Source organism: Erpetoichthys calabaricus, chromosome 6 (assembly GCF_900747795.2).
Source record: "Erpetoichthys calabaricus chromosome 6, fErpCal1.3, whole genome shotgun sequence".
NCBI lineage: Eukaryota > Metazoa > Chordata > Cladistia > Polypteriformes > Polypteridae > Erpetoichthys > Erpetoichthys calabaricus.
This window is the reverse complement of record NC_041399.2, coordinates 127,475,146-127,498,761: the sequence shown is the minus strand read 5'-3', so window position 1 is coordinate 127,498,761 and position 23,616 is coordinate 127,475,146. Positions and strand designations below refer to the sequence as shown.

Below are 23,616 nucleotides of genomic sequence, written 5' to 3'. Positions count from 1 at the left end.
CCTGCAGCACTTCCGGGTGTGGCAGAAGTGCTGCCTGAGCACCCGGAAGCATGTATTTGCCTCCTGGCCTAGCAACATTCCCTGTTGTGGCGGAAGTGCTTCTGTCCATGACTCTGGGAACGTCTAGGCGGACCCTGGTGGTGGCCACGTGCCCCAACCAGGTGGAGGTTTCCAGCTGCGAACGTGTGGCCCACCTGCGAACCAGGGCGGTTGCCCTCTCATGTCCCAGGGGAGGTATTGGTCCTCTTCCGGTCCTTCCAGCTTCCAGGCATCCCAGCTGCTCAGACACCCCAGCCGTCTGTCACAGATGTGATGGAGGCATGGTGGTGCAGTAGTTGGTACTATAGCTGTGCAGCTCAGGGTACATTTTTGGCCACAATAATCGGTCCAGTATAGATGTATCCCTAGTGCTCAGGGACACTTTAAAGATATTTGCACCATTATAATTCAGTCAATAGTCCTTCCCCATTGACTTCAGTGAGTTTGGCAATTTTTGCGAACACTTCCGTGATTTCTTCGAACTCGAGGAGAAACGGACATCATTTGCTCATAACTAATCCACAAGACAACAGGGAAAATAACTAGAATGTGGAAGTAGAGTTCTCAAAACACAATTCTTCACATTAAATGTTGTGTTACATGCAACCATTCAAGTCTGGTTGGTCAAATCGGTTGTGTAAACGTTTTGCTGCATTCACATTATGCTCAACAAAAGTTGGCCACATCTGGTCTGATAAAGGGTTTCTGAAGCATTTTTTTGAAATCTGTTTATGAATGGGATCTCCTATTTGTTCTCATCATTTGTTTGGGTTCTGAGCCTTTTTAGGTATATTTGAGCTACCATAAATCTATTTGTGGTCCCTTTTTAACTACAGTTTGAGTGGCATTTAAAAAGTAGTTATTTCATGTAGTCTACTAACACGTAACAACATTTTATTATACCTTTTTATTTATGAATATGGTTTATTGTTATAAAAATGTGGTTAGTTTTTGAAGTAACTAAAAATGTAAAATGCGTCGACTTTCATTTGCATTAAGGCACTTAACTGATATGAGTGTTACACCGTGCATACGTTTTCTAACTTGTTCTTTTATTGTGATCATTTACCTGTTGTTTTTATGTTGTAATGAACTGGTACTCCCACAAAAAAATTTCAGGTTCTTATTACCTGTAGTGTTAGTAAGTAGAAAATATTCTGATGCCCATCCTCGCAGCACTCCCATGGCTTTTGTTATGTGTGTCATGTTTTTCCTAATTCATGTCCGCCCCAGTGATTGCAAAAAGTACTTAATTCCAGATCAGAGAAATCATTAAGAAAATTTGATTCTGTTGGGTAGTGCAATATGTTCATACTGTAAAAATAAGTCGGGTAGTTATCTGAGGTGATAAATATAGTGAGTGAAGGGTACAGTGATTTGTTTTCTTTGGCCTTTTTGCTAATCTGAAGTGGCTGAGAAGTATCCTACATTGTTAATGAGTGCTAGAAGTTTAAAAACTATATAGTATATTCATGTTGACAAAAGGGTGACACGGTACTGCAGAGATAATGCTGCTGCCTTGCGATAATGAGATAGCATCCTGGGTGTTCCTTGTGTGGAATTTGCATGGTCTTCCTGTGGGTTTCCTCAATGTGCTCCGGTTTCCTCCCATGGTCCAATGACATACAGGTTAGCAGAACTGGTATTGCTGAATTGCTTTGTTTGTGTGTGTGTGTGTGTGTGTGTGTGCGTATGTGTGTGTGTGTGTTTTCCCTGTGATGGACTAGGGCCCTGTCAAAAATTCGTTCCTGCCTTATGGGATAGCCTGAAGCTGCCCTCTTTCCTAGATAAGTACATAAACAAGATGGACGGATGTTGACAAGATTTGGTGGTAAATGTATAAACACATTTTTTATATAATCAATATTTTTGGTTTTATTTATTGTGAAGATTCAATGAACAAAACCCCTTTAAACATTGTGTATTTTTGGAAGAGGTTAGAATAAGACAGCTATGTAGTGTACGATATGCAACCACTATTAAATATGATTAATAATGGAATAGTCCTTTTTAAATAGCAAGTTTCTTTTATTTTGATCTTCTTTTTGGTTTTTATCTGTAGTTATCTGGATACTTTCAAGATGTATTTAAGCGAGCTTAAATAAGATAAACTCATAGCTACATTTACAAAAGTGAAACAGGAAGTTCTAAATTACTTTTTTTTTTTTTTTTGAATTTTAGATGTTCCAAGATAATAATGGAATATGCAGACATAAAGGTCTTCCCAAAATGTAATTGTTACCATTGTTGTGAGCAGTGGGTTCCTGTTATTGAAATGAAAAAGCCAGCTATTTTACGGAAAATGCTTCGGTTACAGAAGGAAGGTAATATAGAAATTCACTTTTGATGTCCCTTTAGCACACATAATTTCCCTCTTTTTTCAGAGTGATTTTGTTCATAATCTCAGACATTTTTTAAGTTAAACAATGTTGTTTGTACTATATAATACTTTACTCTATAATGCTAGCACAGTGGAATTTTTCAGTTAATACAGCAGTGTAAAACATTTGAAATAATAAAAAATGATTAATGGCTGTTCTCATGAGTTTAATAAAGATAAATGTGTTTTATTTTAGATAGATAGATAATTCACATACTCCAGCAGCAGCATACCGATAAAACCAATATTAATTAAAGAGCAATAAAAAAATATGTATATAATATATAATATAAAAAAAGCAAGGTGGAGAGTGCAAGGCAGATATAATAGACAATAATCTTGTATAGTGTTCAATTCCATCCGGGGGGGTAAACATTAATCGTGTGGGGGAGGAACAATCTCACACAGATTTTACAGATATATCCTTCTCTTAAACTTTTCTGACTCTCTGAATAATATACAAAAATGCATCGGCTGCAGTATTTAACAAAGTTAATTTTCCTTTCTTCACTGCTGATCTGGCATACAACTGGATTTTTTTTTCTTTAGAGTAAAATGATTGGTGTTTATAGCAGGTTGAAGGAGAAACAGCAATTTGGCTGTAAAATGGTCATACTTTTAGGAGTTATTTTTATTATTTATTGAGCTTATAAAACACATAGTAGTAATCAAAACACAGTAAAAAAAATACAGTTCCATTAAATTATAAACATTTATGTTGAAACTAAAGTAAGTCAAACTTTTCTAGGAAATATTAAATACATAACAAAAGTGAAATATCTATTTTTTAAAAGAACATTTATTATGATTTATATTATATCAATGACTTCATCCTTGAGGATTTTTATTGGATGTTGGGCATTTTATTCATTTCATTGTATAAGTATACAGTTTGTGTGCATCGGAACATCTGGCAGCTGTATTTGGCAAAAGAAAAAAATGTAAACATGGCTATAATTTAAATCATAGCCACAGAACATAAATTTATTTTGCAAATTTAGCTCACTTTTTTTAAAACTGTTCCTGGATCACATTTTCTGCTCATTAACTAAACTTTTAGTTATACAGTGCATCCGGAAAGTATTCACAGCGCATCACTTTTTCCACATTTTGTTATGTTACAGCCTTATCCCAAAATGGATTAAATTCATTTTTTTCCTCAGAATTCTACACACAACACCCCATAATAACAATGTGAAAAAAGTTTACTTGAGGTTTTTGCAAAGTTATTAAAAATAAAAAAACTGAGAAAGCACATGTACATAAGTATTCAAAGCCTTTGCCGTGAAGCTCAAAATTGAGCTCAGGTGCATCCTGTTTCCCCTGATCATCCCTGACATGTTTCTGCAGCTTAATTGGAGTCCACCTGTGGTAAATTCAGTTGATTGGACATTTTTGGAAAGGCACACGTCTGTCTATATAATGTCCCACAGTTGACAGTTCATGTCAGAGCACAAACCAAGCATGAAGTCAAAGGAATTGTCTGTAGACCTCCGAGACAGGATTGTCTCGAGGCACATATCAGAGGAAGGTTACAGAAAAATTTCTGCTGCTTTGAAGGTCCCAATGAGCACAGTGGCCTCCATCATCCGTAAGTGGAAGATGTTCGAAACATCCAGGACTCTTCAGTTTAGATGGCCGGCCAGCTCTAGGAACGATCGAGGGAGAAGGGCCTTAGTCAGGGAGGTGACCAAGAACCCGATAGTCACTGTCCGAGCTCCAGAGGTCCTCTGTGGATAAAGGAGAACCTTCCAGAAGGACAACCATCTCTGCAGCAATCCACCAATCAGGCCTGTATGGTAGAGTGGCCAGATGGAAGCCACTCCTTAGTAAGAGGCACATGGCAGCCCACCTGGAGTTTTTCAAAAGGCACCTGAAGGACTCTGACCATGAGAGAGAAAATTTTCTGGTCTGATGAGACAAAGACTGAACTCTTTGGTGTGAATGCCAGGCGTCACGTTTGGAGGAATCCTGGCACCATCCCTACAATGCAGCATGGTGGTGGCAGCATCATGCTGTGGGGATATTTTTCAGCAGCAGGAACTGGGAGACTAGTCAGGAGAAAGGGAAAGATGACTGCAGCAATGTACAGAGACATCCTGGATGAAAACCTGCTCCAGAGCGCTCTTGACCTCCGACTGGGGCAACGGTTCATCTTTCAGCAGGACAACGACCCTAAGCACACAGCCAAGATATCAAAGGAGTGGCTTCAGGACAACTCTGTGAATGTCCTTGAGTGGCCCAGCCAGAGCCCAGACTTGAATCCGATTGAACATCTCTGGAGAGATCTTAAAATGGCTGTGCACCGACGCTTCCCATCCAACCTGATGGAGCTGGAGAGGTGCTGCAAAGAGGAATGGGCAAAACTGGCCAAGGATAGGTGTGCCAAGCATATGGCATCATATTCAACAAGAATTGAGGCTGTAATTGCTGCCAAAGGTGCATCGACGAAGTATTGAGCAAAGGCTGTGAATACTTATTTACATGTGATTTCTCAGTTTTTTTATTTTTAATAACTTTGCAAAAACCTGAAGTAAACTTTTTTCACGTTGTCATTATTGGGTGTTGTGTGCAGAATTCTGAGGAAAAAAATGAATTTAATCCATTTTGGAATAAGGCTGTAACATAACAAAATGTGGAAAAAGTGATGCGCTATAAATACTTTCTGGATGCACTGTAAATAAGTATTCACAGCCTTATACTGTATATACCAGTGGCGGACCGTGCATTTCACACCTAGGCCTTCAGTAGTGCTCCGTCTGAATCAACCTGCCCCATAAAAACTAATTTATGGTTATAAAAACCATCTTAATATGCAGAAATACAGTATAAAGGGCCATTGCATCGCAGATAACTCATGTAGCCACAATAAATGCCTTTATTGAATAGACAAACCGGGGGTGAACAAGTTCCTTTCTAATAATAATAATAATACATTTTATTTATATAGCGCCTTTCCCATGCTCAAGGCACTTACAGAATATAATAAAGAACGGCAGCGTATACAGTATATAGCATTGTACAAACCAGATAAATAAATAAAGAAGATTAAGACAGTGAATTCTGGGAAAAAAAAAAAGAAACCGACAACATAATTGATGGTCTAGCACACACACACAGGTTACATTAGCATCTTGACAGAGAAGTAAACTGAGAAGGGTAATAAAGTCAAATAGAGCTAAAAGCCTTCCTGAACAGATGAGTTTTGAGTTGTTTTTTAAAAAGAATTCATGGAGTCAGCTAACCTGATTAATTTTGGTAGGTCATTCCAGAGTCTGGGCGCTATACAGCTGAAGGTCCTGTCACCCATGGAGTGTAGATTAGTGAGGGGCACAACAAGATTGCCAGAATCAGAGGACCTTAGTGGGCGGGCAGGCACATAGTGATGGAGAAGGTCACTGATGTAGTTTGGCGTGAGGTTATTTAAGGCTTTGTAGGTTATTAGTAGGATTTTATATTCGATTCTGTAAGACACAGGGAGCCAGTGAAGACGGAGCAGGATGGGTGTGATGTGCTCGCTGCTGCTGGTTCAAGTAAGGACTCTTGCAGCTGAATTTTGAATAAGCTGGAGCTGTGATATAAGATTAGAAGGGGCACCTGCCAGTAGGGAATTACAGTAATCAATGCGGGATGTGATAAAAGCATGGACAAGTTTCTCAGCGTTAGAAAAGGAGAGGAAGGAGCGAACACGGGATATGTTACGGAGGTGAAAGTAATGTTATTTATGTAGGTGGAATAAGAGGGAGGAATCAAAAATGACACCAAGATTTTTTACAGTAGAGGCAGGTCTGATGAGATCACTGCCAAGATAGACTGGGAAGGAGCTCATTTTATTAAGTTGTATTTTAGTCCCAATTTGCAGGAGTTCAGTTTTATTGCAATTTTAATTTTAAAGAGTTCTGCTCCATCCAGGTTTTAATTCCACTAAGGCAGGTTGTGAGCTGAGAAAGCTCTGATGAAGTTCCACTTTTAACATTGAAATAGAGTTGAGTATCATCTGCATAAAAATTATAACCCAGTCCATAGCTACGGATAATATGGCCAAGGGGAAGCATGTAAATACAGAAAAGCAGAGAACCGAGGACAGAGCCTTGAGGGACTCCTTGTGTGACTGGCGCTGAGCTGGATCTGCTCTTGCCAAGACTAACAAACTCTTGCCTATCAGTCAGATAGGACTTGAACCACTGGAGGGCAGTGCCAGAGATACCCAGCATGTTCTCCATTCTGGACAGTAGGATGTCATGTCTGACAGTGTCAAATGCTGCACTTAGTTCTAACAGAATTAATATACTGGTTTGTCCAGAGTCTGCTGCCATAAGCAAATCATTGGTTACCCGTAACAGAGCAGTTTCACAGCTGTGCCGCGCCCTGAAACCAGACTGAAAGGGTTCCATCAAATTATTAGAGGTTAGGTAATTGGTGAGTTGGGAAGCTACAACACGCTCAAGAACTTTTGACAGGAAAGGTAAGTGGGAAATAGACCGGAAATTGTTAAGATTGTCAGCATCAAGACCAGACTTTTTTAACATTGGGGTTACAGAAGCAATTTTAAAAGTGAGCGGCACAGAGCCAGTGTCAAGGGATGAGTTTATTATTGTTGTAATAGTCGGGATTATGGCATGAAGGCAGGATTTAAGTAGTGTGGTGGGGATGGGGTCCAGTACACAAGTAGTCGGCCTCATCTTACAAAGCAGGTTATTAACAAACGCAGATGTGACTGGTGAGAACTTAGAGAAGGAGCTGGATGGAGTGGGAAAACAGGGAGAGATATAAACAGATGATGTATTTATGTTAGTTGAATTATTTAGATCATTAATTTTGTTACGGAAAAAGTGGAGGAATTCCTCACAGGCTTCAGTAGAAGAGGTAGTTGGGCCAGATGCGGGTTCGAGTAGTTTATTAACTACAGAGAACAGAACCCTTGCGTTATCGTGGCCACTTTCTATTATTCTGCCATAATGGGTGTTCTTGGCAGAAGTTAGTGCTTCTCTGTAAGCTCTTTGGTGGTCAGAGAAAGCCTGGATGTGCACAGTGAGGCCAGTCTTACGTGACATTCTCTCAAGGCGTCGGCCAGCTGCTTTCATAGATCGCAATTCTGAGTTATACCAAGGAGCTGAACGTTTAAAGGAAACCTCCTTATGTTTTAAAGGAGCTGTTTTATCTAATGCTGAATGAAGGTCTGTGTTATAGTTGTCAACAAGACTATCTAGTGTTGGTGGAATAGGTGAAGACAGTAAAAGATCAGAAATGGATCCAGAAAGGATAGAGGGACAGATACTTGTAAGGTTTCTGTAAGAAATTTGTCGTTTACAGGTAAGAGGAGGGAAAGGCAGTGAAACAGTGAAAAATACTGCTTTATGGTCAGAGAGTCCCAAATCAGTGCTGTAAATGTTGGCAACAGATAGTCCAGAAGTGCAGATCAGATCCAATATATGACCGCCAGAGTGGGTTGGAAAATAAACATGTTGTGTCAAGTCAAAGCAGTCCAGTAAGGATAGGAATTCATTCTTCAGTTTAGATGTGGGGATGTCAATATGGATGTTGAAATCACCAAGAAGGATAATTCTCTGAGAGTAAGAGCTTAGGTGGGTCAAAAGTTCAATCGGATCGGATAAGAAGGATGCATTGTATTTTGGGGGACGATAAAGAACAAGGAGTGAGACAGGACCTGATTTCGTTATTAGTTTAAGAGCCAGGCACTCAAAAGACAATGGACAGACAATCGGGATTCGTTTAATGTTTAAGTCAGCTCTGACAATTACTGCAAGCCCGCCGCCTTGTCTTGAGCTGCGAGGCTCTGTGTGGAAAGTGAAACCAATTGGAGTCGCCTCTGTGAGAGACGCATATTCGTTTGGTTTTTGCCAAGTCTCCGTTAAACACAGAATATCAAGTTTGGTGTCAGTGATGAGTTCTGACGGCACCAATGCTTTGCCATTAAGAGACCTCGAGTTAAATAGTGCAATGTTAGTTAATGAGGCTTCTTTTTGCACAGAGCCGCGATCAGGGTTTATTTCCACATAATGTAAATTTGGCACACTGACACTTCTATTTCTATTACTGCAGCTTCAGCCCGCAACACACATAAAAAACATCAATAATCTATACTAATAAAAGGCAAAGCCCTCACTGACTGACTGACTCACTCACTCACACACTCACTTACTCACCACTAATTCTCCAACTTCCCGTGTAGGTAGAAGGCTGAAATTTGGCAGGCTCATTCCTTATAGCTTACTTACAAATGTTAGGCAGGTTTCATTTCGAAATTCTACGCGTAATGGTCATAACTGGAACCTGTTTTTTGTCCATATACTCTAATGGAGGAGGCGAAGTCACATATCGCGTCATCACACCTCCTACGTAATCACGTGAACTGAAAACAAGGAAGAGATTTACAGCACGAGTCAAACGTGGGAACGAAGGTAAATGACGTTAATTGTTGAGTGTCTTTTAATACTGTGTAAGCATACATATTAACACGTGCAATTTAAACGTGTGCATTTACGGGGTGATTTCTCAGGCTTAAAAGCTCGCCTTTTATTAAAAAGGTAAATGCAAACTGTTTTCATTCTGAAGGGCACAAACCACGTTAGATTTCAGCCGTTAAACATGCAAAAATGTCGGTACACCAGAAAAATAAGCGCAACATATTATCAGTTGTATTGTATGCTTACAATACATATAGAAATGTGTTAATCGTTAACTAATAGTATGGGATGGTGTTTTTCGACTCGCGCCTTGATTTAAACGATTGCATGTCTTGGTGGGTTTGCGTAGCTTATTGTCAATATCTTTACACCTCTTTTTAAGACTTAATTTAAAAAGGGTTTTCTTTTCTTCTTAACTAAAATTTAAAAGCAATACTTCACCGCTGCGAAGCCCCTCTACCGCTGATGTCCGAGGTTCGATTACCGTAAGTGAGTGCAGTGAGTGTGTACGCTTGATGAGCCAAGAATAAGGGGGAAACACGTGTCGCGTACTCTTTGCATTATTTGACAGTAAACTATTTTCAACCATTCTATGATCTGCTTCTCACAACTGAAGGCACCGTGGCTGATGTTAGCTGACTTGCTGGCCAATCCTTAAGCATTACCTGGTAGGTAACCACCCACTCACTTCACTCCCTTACGGGAATCGAACCTCGGACGTCGGCGCTAGAGGCGAAGCCCCTAAAATTGCGCCATGGCGTGTGGTTCGTTTATTTGACAGCATGTAGATCGGGGTAATTACATTCATGGCATTCGTAGTCTGATTCACAATCTGATTGTATGGGTGGTTACCTACCAGGTAACGCTTATGGTTAGCCAGCAAGTCAGCTCGAAGTGATCACTCGAGTGAAGGCAGCTTCACAAAAAAACAGATCTTAACAAATTGTTATTGGTATATTTTCCCTCAATTTAAAAAGGTTTTCTTCTTAATAAAAATTTAAAAGCAGTACTTCGCGGGGATATAGATAGATATATAGATAGATGTATATAGATATATATATATATAGACATACACACATATATATATCTATATACATGTAAATATGTATATATATATATATGTGTGTATATATATATATATGTAGATATGTGTGTGTGTGTGTGTGTGTATATGTATATCTGATATATACTAGCAAAATACCTGCGCTTCGCAGCCCAGTGGCAAAGTACTGCTTTAAAATTTTAAATAATAAACTGAGGGAAATTATACCAATAATTATTTGTTAAGGATCTCTTTGTATACCATGTTGTCAGATCGCCCCTCCGGTTGTAATATAACCAAGTTGTGCGCTGAGCTTACTCTTGAGCATGCAACGTATAGTTGGCCATGTGAAAAGCAAATCAAGAACAGCAAGACCGTGCCAGCTGCGGAGCTCAGCTCGGAGTGAAATGAAGTGAATGAAATGAGGTGAATGGGAGGGGAGATGATCACGTGACTCCATCACCTGCCTTAACTCTCCATCCCTCCACAAACACAGTCTCTCGGATCCCAACTCTCCTTATATATATATATATATAATATATATATATATATAATATATATATATACTAGCAAAATACCCGCGCTTCGCAGCGGAGAAGTAGTGTGTTAAAGAGGATATGAAAAAGTAAAGGAAACATTTTAAAAATAACGTAACATGATTGTCAATGTAATTGTGTTGTCATTGTTATGAGTGTTGCTGTCATATATATATACATATACACATATACACACACATATACACACATATACAGATATATTATATATACATATACACATATATTTTTTATATATATATTTTTTATATATATATATATATATATATATATATACACAGTGGTGTGAAAAACTATTTGCCCCCTTCCTGATTTCTTATTCTTTTGCATGTTTGTCACACAAAATGTTTCTGATCATCAAACACATTTAACCATTAGTCAAATATAACACAAGTAAACACAAAATGCAGTTTGTAAATGGTGGTTTTTATTATTTAGGGAGAAAAAAAAATCCAAACCTACATGGCCCTGTGTGAAAAAGTAATTGCCCCCTGAACCTAATAACTGGTTGGGCCACCCTTAGCAGCAATAACTGCAATCAAGCGTTTGCGATAACTTGCAATGAGTCTATTACAGCGCTCTGGAGGAATTTTGGCCCACTCATCTTTGCAAAATTGTTGTAATTCAGCTTTATTGAGGGTTTTCTAGCATGAACTGCGTTTTTAAGGTCATGCCATAGCATCTCAATTAGATTCAGGTCAGGACTTTGACTAGGCCACTCCAAAGTCTTCATTTTGTTTTTCTTCAGCCATTCAGAGGTGGATTTGCTGGTGTGTTTTGGGTCATTGTCCTGTTGCAGCACTCAAGATCGCTTCAGCTTGAGTTGACGAACAGATGGCCAGACATTCTCCTTCAGGATTTTTTGGTAGACAGTAGAATTCATGGTTCCATCTATCACAGCAAGCCTTCCAGGTCCTGAAACAGCAAAACAACCCCAGACCATCACACTATCACCACCATATTTTACTGTTGGTATGATGTTCTTTTTCTGAAATGCTGTGTTCCTTTTACGCCAGATGTAACGGGACATTTGCCTTCCAAAAAGTTCAACTTTTGTCTCATCAGTCCACAAGGTATTTTCCCAAAAGTCTTGGCAATCATTAAGATGTTTCTTAGCAAAATTGAGACGAGCCCTAATGTTCTTTTTGCTTAACAGTGGTTTGCGTCTTGGAAATCTGCCATGCAGGCCGTTTTTGCCCAGTCTCTTTCTTATGGTGGAGTCGTGAACACTGACCTTAATTGAGGCAAGTGAGGCCTGCAGTTCTTTAGACGTTGTCCTGGGGCCTTTTGTGACCTCTCGGATGAGTCGTCTCTGCGCTCTTGGGGTAATTTTGGTCGGCCGGCCACTCCTGGGAAGGTTCACCACTGTTCCATGTTTTTGCCATTTGTGGATAATGGATCTCACTGTGGTTCGCTGGAGTCCCAAAGCTTTAGAAATGGCTTTATAACCTTTACCAGACTGATAGATCTCAATTACTTCTGTTCTCATTTGTTCCTGAATTTCTTTGGATCTTGGCATGATGTCTAGCTTTTGAGATGCTTTTGGTCTACTTCTCTGTGTCAGGCAGCTCCTATTTAAGTGATTTCTTGATTGAAACAGGTGTGGCAGTAATCAGGCCTGGGGGGTGGCTACGGAAATTGAACTCAGGTGTGATACACCACAGTTAGGTTATTTTTTAACAAGGGGGGCAATTACTTTTTCACACAGGGCCATGTAGGTTTGGATTTTTTTTCTCCCTAAATAATAAACACCATCATTTAAAAACTGCATTTTGTGTTTACTTGTGTTATATTTGACTATGGTTAAATGTGTTTGATGATCAGAAACATTTTGTGTGACAAACATGCAAAAGAATAAGAAATCAGGAAGGGGGCAAATAGTTTTTCACACCACTGTATATATATATATATATATATATATATATATATATATAATATATATATACACACATACATACATACATACATATACACACATAGATGCACTTACAATAACATAGAAATCAATATAAACAACATTAACATCATTATCATATGAGAATATGAAGTAATATATAAGAAGCACATTTCATATAAATATAAATTGTTAAACAGTAAAATCTTCTTGTATAATTTGCTACCGTGGCTTTTCGTTGGTCTGTCCAGGATTTTAAATCACATGTAGCTTGCAAACCGTTTCACGTATTGACTTGAAATGTGGTACACATATAATACGTCACGTCTGCTATCCGCTTTATGGGTGATGAATGTATTACTCTTTTTATGTTTATTTTATTTTAGAATCAACTCCTATCTGCGCATACCAGGGCGGCCGTGGGCAGATGCGTATGGTGTATTCACTCCATGTTATCGTGCATTGCGCTGTCACTGGTATTTTGATAAAAGAATTTGAACAATATATAAGTAGCGTATAAATTATTAAACAGTAAAACATTAACATTTAAGAAGTAAAGTTACATTGAGTACTACTGCAGTGCCTTCGGGTATACCTCATTTTTTCTTTGCCCATTACATGCTTAAATGTATAAATTTTTTGGTGTACCTACCCGAGAACACGCGACATATAACCGACCGTGGGAGAAGCATGGATTTTAAAACACGCGTTGAGTTCATCTGCTGGTCTCCCTCGTGGAATAACTGGTAATGTTTGACTAAAATGTACAGCGAGTAAAACGACATTACCTCCTTTTTTTTTTTTACGATCTCTGAGATCTTGGTTTTTTCGGTTCAAGGCTTCATAAGCTCTTTTATGTTCCATGTTGTACTTAATAAGTACTAATTATCCCAAACCATCATCTTTGAATGTTGCAAGACTTTCGCCTTGTATGTAGATCGGGGTAATTACATTCATTGCATTCCTAGTCTGAATCACAATCTGATTGTATGGGTGGTTACCTGGCACTGTAAGGTTGCCACCCGTCCTTTAAAATACGGAATCGTGCCGCGTTTGAGAATGAAATTGCGCGTCCCGTTTTGAATCAATACTGGACGGGATTTATCCCATATTTTTTTTATCATTTTTTTTTTTAAAGCAGCGTCTCATGCAAATCATCCCACACACATTTTATGAAGATGCCTCCTTTCCTACTTTTGATTGGGTAATACTTGATGTCATCGTTAGTTTGATTGGTGTTTTTAACTGTCCAGTGAGGAGGGCGTGTCTTTTAAGTACAGTCTGCAAAGTGTTGGCACTGAGATGTTGCGTCAGCGCCATAGTTGAAGCCCCTAACGTTGCGGTCAGCAAGTCGGCTAACATCCGCCATGTGCCGTCTTTCAGTTGCGAGAAGCAGATCATAGAATGGTTGAAACTGTTGCCCCTAACGTTGCGCCACGGCGTGTGCTTCGTTTATACCTCGTGTCTTCTCATTAAACTTTTATCTCGCGAATATGTTATTGCAATCCGCAGCGGGAGCGTTTCTATAAACTTAATTTAAACTTACGTTTTACACCGTGCTTTGTTTCCCTTATGAACATGCTTGTATGCATAACTCGCTCCGTTCTCAATTGTTTAATTAATTTTTTGCTCTTCGCTTTTTGCGGCTGTTCCTCCATTTCCCCCTACTTCGTTCTTTTATCTCGCGAATATGTTATTGCAATCCTTAACGGGAGCGTTTCAATAAACTGATTGAAAATAGTTTTGCATTTACCTTTTTAGTAAAAGGCGAGCTTTTAAGCCTGAGAAATCACCCCGTAAATGCAGACGTTTAATTGGACATGTGTTAATATGTATGGTTACACAGTATTAAAAGACAGTGAACAACGTCAGTTACCTTTCTTCCCGCGTTTGATAAAAGGTGAGCTTTTAAGCCTCAGAAATCACCCCGTAAATGCATACGTTTAATTGCACATGTGTTAATATGTATGCTCACACAGTATTAAAAGACAGTCAAAAATTTAACGTCATTTACCTTCGTTCCCGCGTGTGACTCGTACTGTAAATGTCTTCCTTGTTTTTAGTTCACGTGATTACGTAGGAGGCGTGATGACGCGATACGTGACCCCGCCTCCTCCATTACAGTGTATGGACAAAAAATATGTTCCAGTTATGACCATTACGCTTTGAATTTCGAAATGAAACCTGCCTAACTTTTGTAAGTAAGCTGTAAGGAATGAGCCTGCCAAATTTCAGTCTTCCACCTACACGGGAAGTTGGAGAATTAGTGATGAGTGAGTCAGTCAGTGAGTGAGTGAGTCAGTGAGGGCTTTGCCTTTTATTATTATAGATCACAAAATTAATGACATTAGAAATAATATAGTACATCCCCCAATACTGATCCTCTTAAACCCCGGTATTCCATTTTAAGCAAATTACATTCTTTCACCAAGATATATTTACCTTATTTATAAAAAAAAATTATTTCACAACTGAAACCCTCCACCAGCATCCTTGACCCAATACCAACAGGTTTTTTCAAAGTATCATCCGATGTGCTGAGAGTGTTCTTGACATAGTAAATGCGTCATTAGATACGGGGGTCTTCCCAGACTGTCTTAAGACTGCTGTTGTTAAACCCCTGCTCAAGAAAAAATACTCTCGACTTATGTTATTGAAAATTTTAGACCTATTTCTAACCTGCCTTTCTTAAGTAAAATCCTAGAAAAGGCAGTCATTATGCAGCTAAATGATCACCTGAGTAAACATTCTGTTCTTCACAAGATTCAGTTAGGTTTTAGAATAAATCACAGTACAGAAATTGCGCTAGTTAAAGTAGTAAATGACTTGCGGGTAAATGCAGAGAGAGGCCATTTATCTGTTTTCATCCACTTAGATCTAAGTGCCACATTTGATACCATTGATCACAATATTCTTAAAAATTGCCTTAGTCATTGGGTGGGCCTCTCTGGTAATGAGAGAGGTAACATGAGCTACCATAGCTATGCTGATGACACACAACTGAATTTATCAATAGAGCCTGATGACCCCGACTCTCTTGATTCACTGACACAATGTCTTAATTGTGTTTCTGAACGGATAAGTAGTAATTTTTACAAACTAAATAAGGAGAAATCAGAAATCTTAGTGATTGGCAAAAATAGATATAATGAGGGTATTAGAAATAAACTTGACCCATTAGGCTTAAAAGTCAAGACAGAGGTAAAGAATTTAGGGGTAATTATTGACTCTGATCTATATTTTAAATCACATATTAACCAGATTATTAGGACAGCATTTTTTCACTTAAGAAATATAGTAGAAGTTAGATCCCTAATAACTTTGCAAGATGCTGAAAAATTATTTGTTTTTAGTCGACTAGATTACTGTAATGCACTCCTCTTGGGTCTACTTATAAAAGACATCAATCAGTTACAACTCGTGCAGAATGCAGCTGCTAGAATCTTAACTAGGAAAAGAAAATCCAAACACATCTTTCCAGTTTTGATGTCACTATGCTGGTTACCTGTGCCATTTAGAACTTAATTTAAAATACTGCTTATGGTTTACAAAGCCTTAAATAATCTTGCTTCATCCTATATTTCGGAATGCCTTTCACCTTATACTCCAAATTTTACCCTTAGATCTTCAAATGAGTGTCGTCTTATAATCCCAAGATCTAAACTTAAAAGAAGTGGTGAGGCAGCCTTCTGCAGTTATGCACCTAAAATCTGGAACGCCTTACTGATAGAAATTTGCCAGGCTAATACAGTGGAGCACTTTAAAAAAAACTGCTAAAAACCCATTACTTTAACATGTCTTTTTCATACTTAATTTTAGTTTAACCTTGATATTCTGTATATGCCGTTAATTATTTTTTTTTTCCATGGCTCCGAATTCCGTACTAACCTCTACCTTCTCTGTTGTTTTTTTTCCCACAACCCCATCAAAGCACCATGTAGTCCTAACTTTGATGGATTGAAGGCCAGATGTCCACATGACCGTCATCGTCTAAATACTCCACGTAAAGCCTGAAAACCATAAAGACTAATTTAGATGATTTATGTTGGGTAGAATGCCCAATGAGGCCTGGGTGGTCTCATGGCCTCGGAACTCCTGCAGATTTTGGGTTTTTTTTCTCCAGCCCTTTGGAGTTTTTTTTTTTTTCTGTCCTAACTGGCCATCGGACCTTACTTTATTCTTTGTTAATTATTGTTGCCTAATTTTATTTTTATATTTTTTCTTTTTTCTTTCTTCATCTTGTAAAACACTTTGAGCTACATCATTTGTATGAAAACGTGCTATAGAAATAAATGTTATTGTTATTGACCAGTTCCAGAGATTTTTGGGTCCCCCCTAAAATATCCTTTTTTTTTGTAATATGTTATTTTCTTCATAGCTAAATTCCATAATGACTACAAAACATGTGAATATGTACAATGGGTTGCTAAGTTTGAGGAAAGTAGAAATAAACTGAATGCAAACAATTTCAAAGCAGTTTATTTTGTACAAATAAGTGAAACATAGCAGAATGTAGTGTGTGTCAAGCTATTGACTAACAACTCTGACTTTGTAATTTCTTTGTTTAGCATCTTTGCATCTAATGAGTGTGAAACAGCCCATTAAATTTAATGTGTATGTCTGCCGGAAATCCAATTTCATCACTGATAAAAATCACTACAAGAATTACTGCTCTGTGCAAAATTGTATTTTTTTTATTAATTACTGGGGTGTTAACCTGCCAACAAATTAAATATTTTAGTATATTTTCAGGGAGTATTTTTTTCTTCTTCCTTAAGTTTTTATAAAATAACTTATTTTAAAAACATTGATTCAATTGATAAACTAAAGCAAATCATTCAAACTGCTTCAAACTGCTTAAGTAGTCCAAATATAAGGCATTATTAATCAAATGAAAAATAAGGTTAAACTAAAATGTCTCTCTGAAAAGATGAGACTGCCTAGTGAGCTTTCTAATGCAGGGTAAAGGAATAATTCATTAGTTCTGTGGCTGGAGAAAATTTCTTCTATCTAACACATAAATAAAGGTGGCAGAGTTCAAATTCAAAAATTAGAGTGAGAAATGTCCCTCCAGCCATGATGAAGGTGGGAGGGTATTCATTCATATCAAGACATTCTGCTGCTACTACGTTTTAAAGTAATAATAATAGAAACTATATATTCTTCTTTTTTTCTCTTTTAATTGTGAAGAATAGGAGACTAATGCATAAACACACCAAAATTCAGATACAATAAATTTTACTTTAAAAAACATAAGATAAGATTGCTAGTAATGGGGTTTATTTGAAACATCTGACTACTGTCTTTTTTTATGAGCATATCTGATGAATTTTATGACTTGTTTTAAAATCCTTAGTTTTTATCCTTGAGTAATATAATTTTGATCTTATAAGTCTAGGTCTGTCCATTCTTCCATGTTCTAGTCCCACTTTAGGGTCAGTCAGAGTCTATCTCAGAAGAACTAGAACAGGGGTCCCCAACCCCGGTCCGCGGCCCACTACTGGTCCGCAGCCGTCTGACAGCCGGGCCGCGAGAGAACTGCTGGCAACGGCGACTCACTCAGACTTTTCAGAACGCTTGGCGGGTGGGGCTTTGCAGCGGTGCAGGGAGAGGAGAGAGACCGAGGTGAGAGACTATTACAACAACGTATTTTTATGGTCCCGACAGTTTCCCCATATGACAGGAGTCTATAGAAATCACGTTACAGTAATCCCTCGCTACTTCGCGGTTCACTTTTCGCGGTTTCACGACTTCGCGGGTTTTTAAATACAAGTGATTGCTAGCCTATCGCGGAAGTTATGTTCCAGACCCATCAGCAACAGGAGAAAATCCGCGATATAGAAAGACCATATAAATAAACATTTTTATAGTTTAAGTCTTAAAATACCCATCCCACATGCTTTCAACACATGTAAACTTATAAAACACACTTTGTTAACACATATGATATGTGGATGTCGGGCTAAGGATATGAGTAACATCTCACTATTATAAAACATTTTAACTTCACGCAAGACAAGACGGTGAGACAGGAAAATTGGTGATGTACAGGCTTAAAATTATTGACACGCAGAGCGACAAGCAGCACAAAGCCAGCACAAAGTCCACTTCTCCTTAGCGTTCATTCAGCTCCCCACCCCCTTGACAATGCGAAGTGGCAGGAGCGTATTGCGCTTCAGGGGAGGGGGGGTTTGAGCGAAGGTGAGTTCAGCTCTCACACACCCACACACACATACACACACTCCTCCTTCCGAACGCGCAGAGCGACAAGCAGGCATTTTGGCAGAAGCAGCACAAAGTCCATTTCTGCTCAGCGTGAGTTCAGCTGCCCCCCTTCACAAAGCGAGTGCAGACACATTGACGTCTGATCGCTGCGTGCAGTGTGCAGTGTTGGTCTGAGGTGTTTAAGAATGTAGAAAGTGTTTAAGAGCATAGGAAGTGTTTATAAGAGCGTGGGAAAGGTTAACAAGAGAGTGAGAAAGGTTTATAAGAGTGTGGGAAGGGTTTATAAAGCCTTAAAATATGTATAAATAATAAAATAAATATAGGTCGCTACGTCGCGGATTTTCACCTATCAGGGGGGCTCTGGAACGTAACCCCCGCGATAGGTGAGGGATTACTGTACTACGAAGTACATTCAACAGATGCTTTCATTACAACGAAGTGACCTTGAAATGCTTGAACGAATCATCCACAGAGCAGTTAGATCTGTAGTCGCAGCTCAGTTGTGCACGTTTGCACAACGATCCCCAAACAGAAACATTGTAAAAAAATCTCTTTTCTTCGAACTTTCCTCGTACTTGTTTTTTTTTTTTTGCTGTTTTTGTTGTCTGTGGTTTTCATTGATTCCTTTTGCTTATTGCTTGTCAACATTTGAAAAACATCCATTGGAATTTAACTCATTGTCACCCTCCTATAGAAACGGCAGACACGAAAAAAAGATTGCAGTGTTAATGTTTGTGATGTGCAATCTGTTGGATTGGCAAATGTAAAGCATATGTCTTTGTTATATGCAAAAAAAGAAGAAAATCTCAGATTGCAAACGTATGCGAACTGCTTAATAACTTTAATAATAGAAATGTTATGTAAATTGTGTGTAAAACTGCCCCCCCCCCCCCAACCACCCGACCGGGCCGTGGAAAAATTTGCATCTAATAAAGTGGTCCTTCTGTCAAAAAGGTTGGGAACCACTGAACTAGAAGACAAAGCAGAATACCGGCTTTGGATTGGACCCTCCCATCCATCTGTCTACTTCAATTGATTAAAATACAAACAGTCTGAAATGTTAAGATAGATTTACTGATATTTACTTAACACATTCACTAATATTTATTTTAATAGGTCTGAGCAATAAACTGCTTCCCAAGCCCAGATATACCCATTATTTTTCCCATAACAAAGTTTTGCAAAAAATTAGCACTGGAGTCTTATTACTTTTAACCAAGTCAGCCAAGATTTATAAATGAAAAATTAATTAACATTATATCATAAGCCTCTCACAAACATGTTAGGTGCTGTCCTGTTTGTTTATGCAGTAATGTCTGAATAATTATTTAGTGTTGTTAGTTTTGTGATGTATTTTCATTACCATTTTGTTTAATGAGTGTTTTTATCCTAGGCTTTTTTCTGTAGATGCTGATGTATTTTATAACAAGAGCAACCCATATGATGTCAATAGTTTGCCACTCTAGAACATGGTGGCACCTCCTATTAGTCTACATGGTGCTAACCCCGAATGTGACACGGTCTCGTAATTTGTATGTATGTATGGTTAAGCCAGTGTCAAACTCAGCGTGACGTATAATGGTCTGCTTTAAAAGAATTCTACACCCAAAAATGATTTATTTCTATGTTATTTACACCATGCAGTTACTAGTGGAGGCTAACAAAATTATTTATGCTCATGTTTTTGTAAATGGGATCAATAGGTGACCAGTACTAGACAGTGGCAAATGTTGTGAAAAAGTCCATGGGGAAAACAAAAAAAAAAAAATCTTGTAATTCATGTCACATAACACACATGTCATCCATTCATGTGGTCAGTGATTTTTTTTTCTTTGTATGGGTCGCTATAATTAATAGCACAGCACTTTTCATTTCACAGTTCTTGATGCTTTATAAAACCTTCCATTTCTTTCTACATTTCTGAAATCTTACACAGTAACATAAACTTGAATTTAACTGTTTATAGAGTTAACACAGTATCTTTTTGCTAAACCTTGAATGACCTATAAAGGTAATCGAAGAATAATTTGATACCACATTTGGTTTCTCCTGGCATCCCCTCTATTGCATTGGCTGAAGATAATTTACTCTGTGAATCTCCATGCCTATTAGTGAATTAATCAAAGTTTTCTCCTTGTATGACAAGAATTACAGTCATGCTGTCTCATTAATATGTAAATAAGACTTGTTTGTATCCCAGAATGCCACGGGGACTTTGTCTTTTTCATTTCTTTATTGAAATCATAGAGGCTTGCTTTATTATATTTTCAGTTCAAATTCATAAATAAAACAATACCCAGTTTACCACAGAGTTATCAAAGCTGCTAAGATGCATTCATTTTTTATTGTGTGTATGCAATATTTTTAATTTTCAATGAAATGGATATTCATTTGCTAAAATTTCACTGCAATTATTTTTCACTTTTAAACTCGCTTCTTTTTCTTTCTTTCTTTTTTTTCTGGCACGTTCATTATTCATTCTTAAATAAAACACCTCTGTAGTAATTTACACATTGTTTTTTCTGCTTTCAGTCAGCTGATGGTGAGTGGTGAAAGCACCAGTTTTATAACACATGCCTTGGCAGTTCAGTTCTGCCTACTTGATGTGTAGTAACTTCACATGCTCCAGTCACCACTCCTCCATGTAGCCCCATCACAAGATGACTATGATTGTCTGTTATGATGTTTCAATTCTGGACACTGTTTAGTTCTGCATTTTACTCTCCCATTTCAAGAAACCCACAACACCTCTTGTTGTTTATTCCTATCCCTCCTTTTAAACTAATAGAAGGCAATAGTACTAGGGTGTTGTACCGTGTTAGCCATTATGAATGTAGAGAAAAGCCAAGCAAAATGACACCTTTTATTGGCTAACTAAAAAGATTACAATATGCAAGCTTTCGAGGCAACTCAGGCCCCTTCTTCAGGCAAGATGTTAGCAATTACATGTAATCAATTACAGTTATTTTATAATTAGATGTAATCAATTACATCTTGCCTGAAGAATGGGCTTGAGTTGCCTGGAAAGCTTGCATATTGTAATCTTTTTAGTTAGCCAATAAAAGGTGTCATTTTGCTTGGCTTTTCTAATAGAAGACAAAAAAGAGTACACAGTTGTCATTCACACTACTATAAAAATTTAATCTTTGCTTAAAAACATTATTTTTAAGTAGTCTTAATATTAGGTCTATGTTTTTACTATAACTTCTCAAGTCTTTGGAAGCAACTAAAAGCATAAGAGTAAAAGAAAAGTATATTTAGAAAAACATAGCTGATCAATTTGTATTCACCTAATATTAAAAAAATGAAATATAATGGAATTTGGAAGGTTCTAGTAGTCCTACTTGTACCTCAAGTAACTTGTTTTGTGGAAGTGGGTCAAAAAAATGCTACTGGGGCTGCTTTATACCAACAGCAATATGCCTGCTTAATGCCTCACTGGGACTGCCAAGTCAGAAGTTTTCTTTCTTTTTAATTTTGTTGCTTTATAGTCATTCTAGTTTATGTTCAGACCAAAGTGTGTGTATATATATATATCTATTTATGTATGTATTTATTTATTTAAGTGCCACTGTAAAAAGCCAAATTTCCCCTGGGGACAAATAAAGTTCTATCTGTTACATATAGTGCCTTTTCTCTCTGTCTCTGAACATATGATATATATGCCCTATCTATCTATCTCTACAAAGAAAAACAAACTTTAATATACTTTTATTTTGGGTCATCATGTTGAAATGTGACTGCAAATCATAGACCTTCCTACACTTCCAAAGGGGCACTATTGCTACTATACTCTAAGAAGGAAGAGGTGATTGCTGAAAGGCTTCTAAATTGTGTAATAATCTGCTTCATTGTCAATTGGTCTCAGCGTTTAAGTCCTAACTGATAATTTGATACTTTAGTATACCACAGTAATTTTCAAAATTGGTGATGCAGCAGTTCTGGTGAGGCTGATATGCTTTAAAAAAAATCTGTTTAAATTTATAAAGGTGCCAGACATATGTTTTTTTTAAATAAACTTAACTGAAAATGTTCTGCAGTTGTTGCATGAATGTAGTCCTGTATCAATGTAGTTATAAACTAGTGCTGTACTTCTCAGCCAGGGTGGTACGCGAGTTACTGTCATATACAGCACAAATAAGAAGGCGGCCTTAAAGTGCATCATAATGTGACGTTACGGGTCCGCGCCATGCTTCCAACGCTTTCCAGGAGCTCTGAACCCGACACCGTCGGTAATGTCACTGAGATGAGCTGACAATATGAGGACAATTCTCAAATGAAGCCAGGGGATATTTCCAAAAAGTGCATAAGTGCTTTTATTAAAATCAACAAAACAGTGTCCAAACAAAAAGTGTAGTGCATCAGTTTCAATAAATAAATCCATAAAAACAAATGTCCAGTGGGGATAAAAACCATCAATAAATAAATCCATTAAAATCTGAGGTTAAAATGCAGTCTCTCTCATCCCAATCTCGACGCACCCCATCTGTCTTTCGCCCTGGCTAACCCATAACTCGCGTAGCCGACAGAGACCCAACAGCCACGAGCTCCTTCGGCCAACCTCCGTCTTGGCCTCCTTACGGACGTCACTGCTAGACCGTCCGAGGTCGGCTCTCCTCCCTTCATCCTTCGCACTCCCGCAGTTGCTCCTGAGATCCCTCGGGAGGACACCTGCCTTGCTCACCCCACTCATTCGAACATTCAGTGGGGCGAACTAGCCCCTAGAGCGCCACAACCAAACGCTCCTTCGTGAGGCCCCAGCTCGTATACTGCTCCGCCTTCCAGGTGGCCAGATCGGCCTTCTAAGACTGCCTTTTCATGTCTTCTAACCTTTCATTTACATCTCCTTCTATTCATCTCTCGATTGATCTATCTATCTGTCCCCCCACCCCTTTTTCTGGTGTTGACCCATATATAGCCCCATCTACCCTCGCCTCCGTGGCCACAGCGCCTTAATCACATGCCGCAGGAAGCCAATGAAGTAATTGAGAACAAACGCACCAACACGTGCAGGTGCGACTCACTACAACTACCTCATTAACTCCCCGCGGTCA

General features: G+C 38.3%; 2 protein-coding genes across 2 annotated transcripts in view; both read left to right on the top strand.

The window, feature by feature from the left end:
- abcb8 (ATP-binding cassette, sub-family B (MDR/TAP), member 8) overlaps positions 1 to 23,616 on the top strand; it is an 842,402-nt gene that overhangs the window by 317,752 nt on the left and 501,034 nt on the right. The window lies entirely within an intron of this gene.
- Positions 1 to 23,616, top strand: part of LOC114653103 (ankyrin repeat domain-containing protein 7-like) — a 71,530-nt gene that overhangs the window by 47,294 nt on the left and 620 nt on the right. The window contains exon 6 of the mRNA XM_051928773.1: positions 2,221 to 2,363. Coding sequence (XP_051784733.1) covers positions 2,221 to 2,363 — 143 coding nt within the window. The remainder of the gene's footprint in view (positions 1 to 2,220; positions 2,364 to 23,616) is intronic.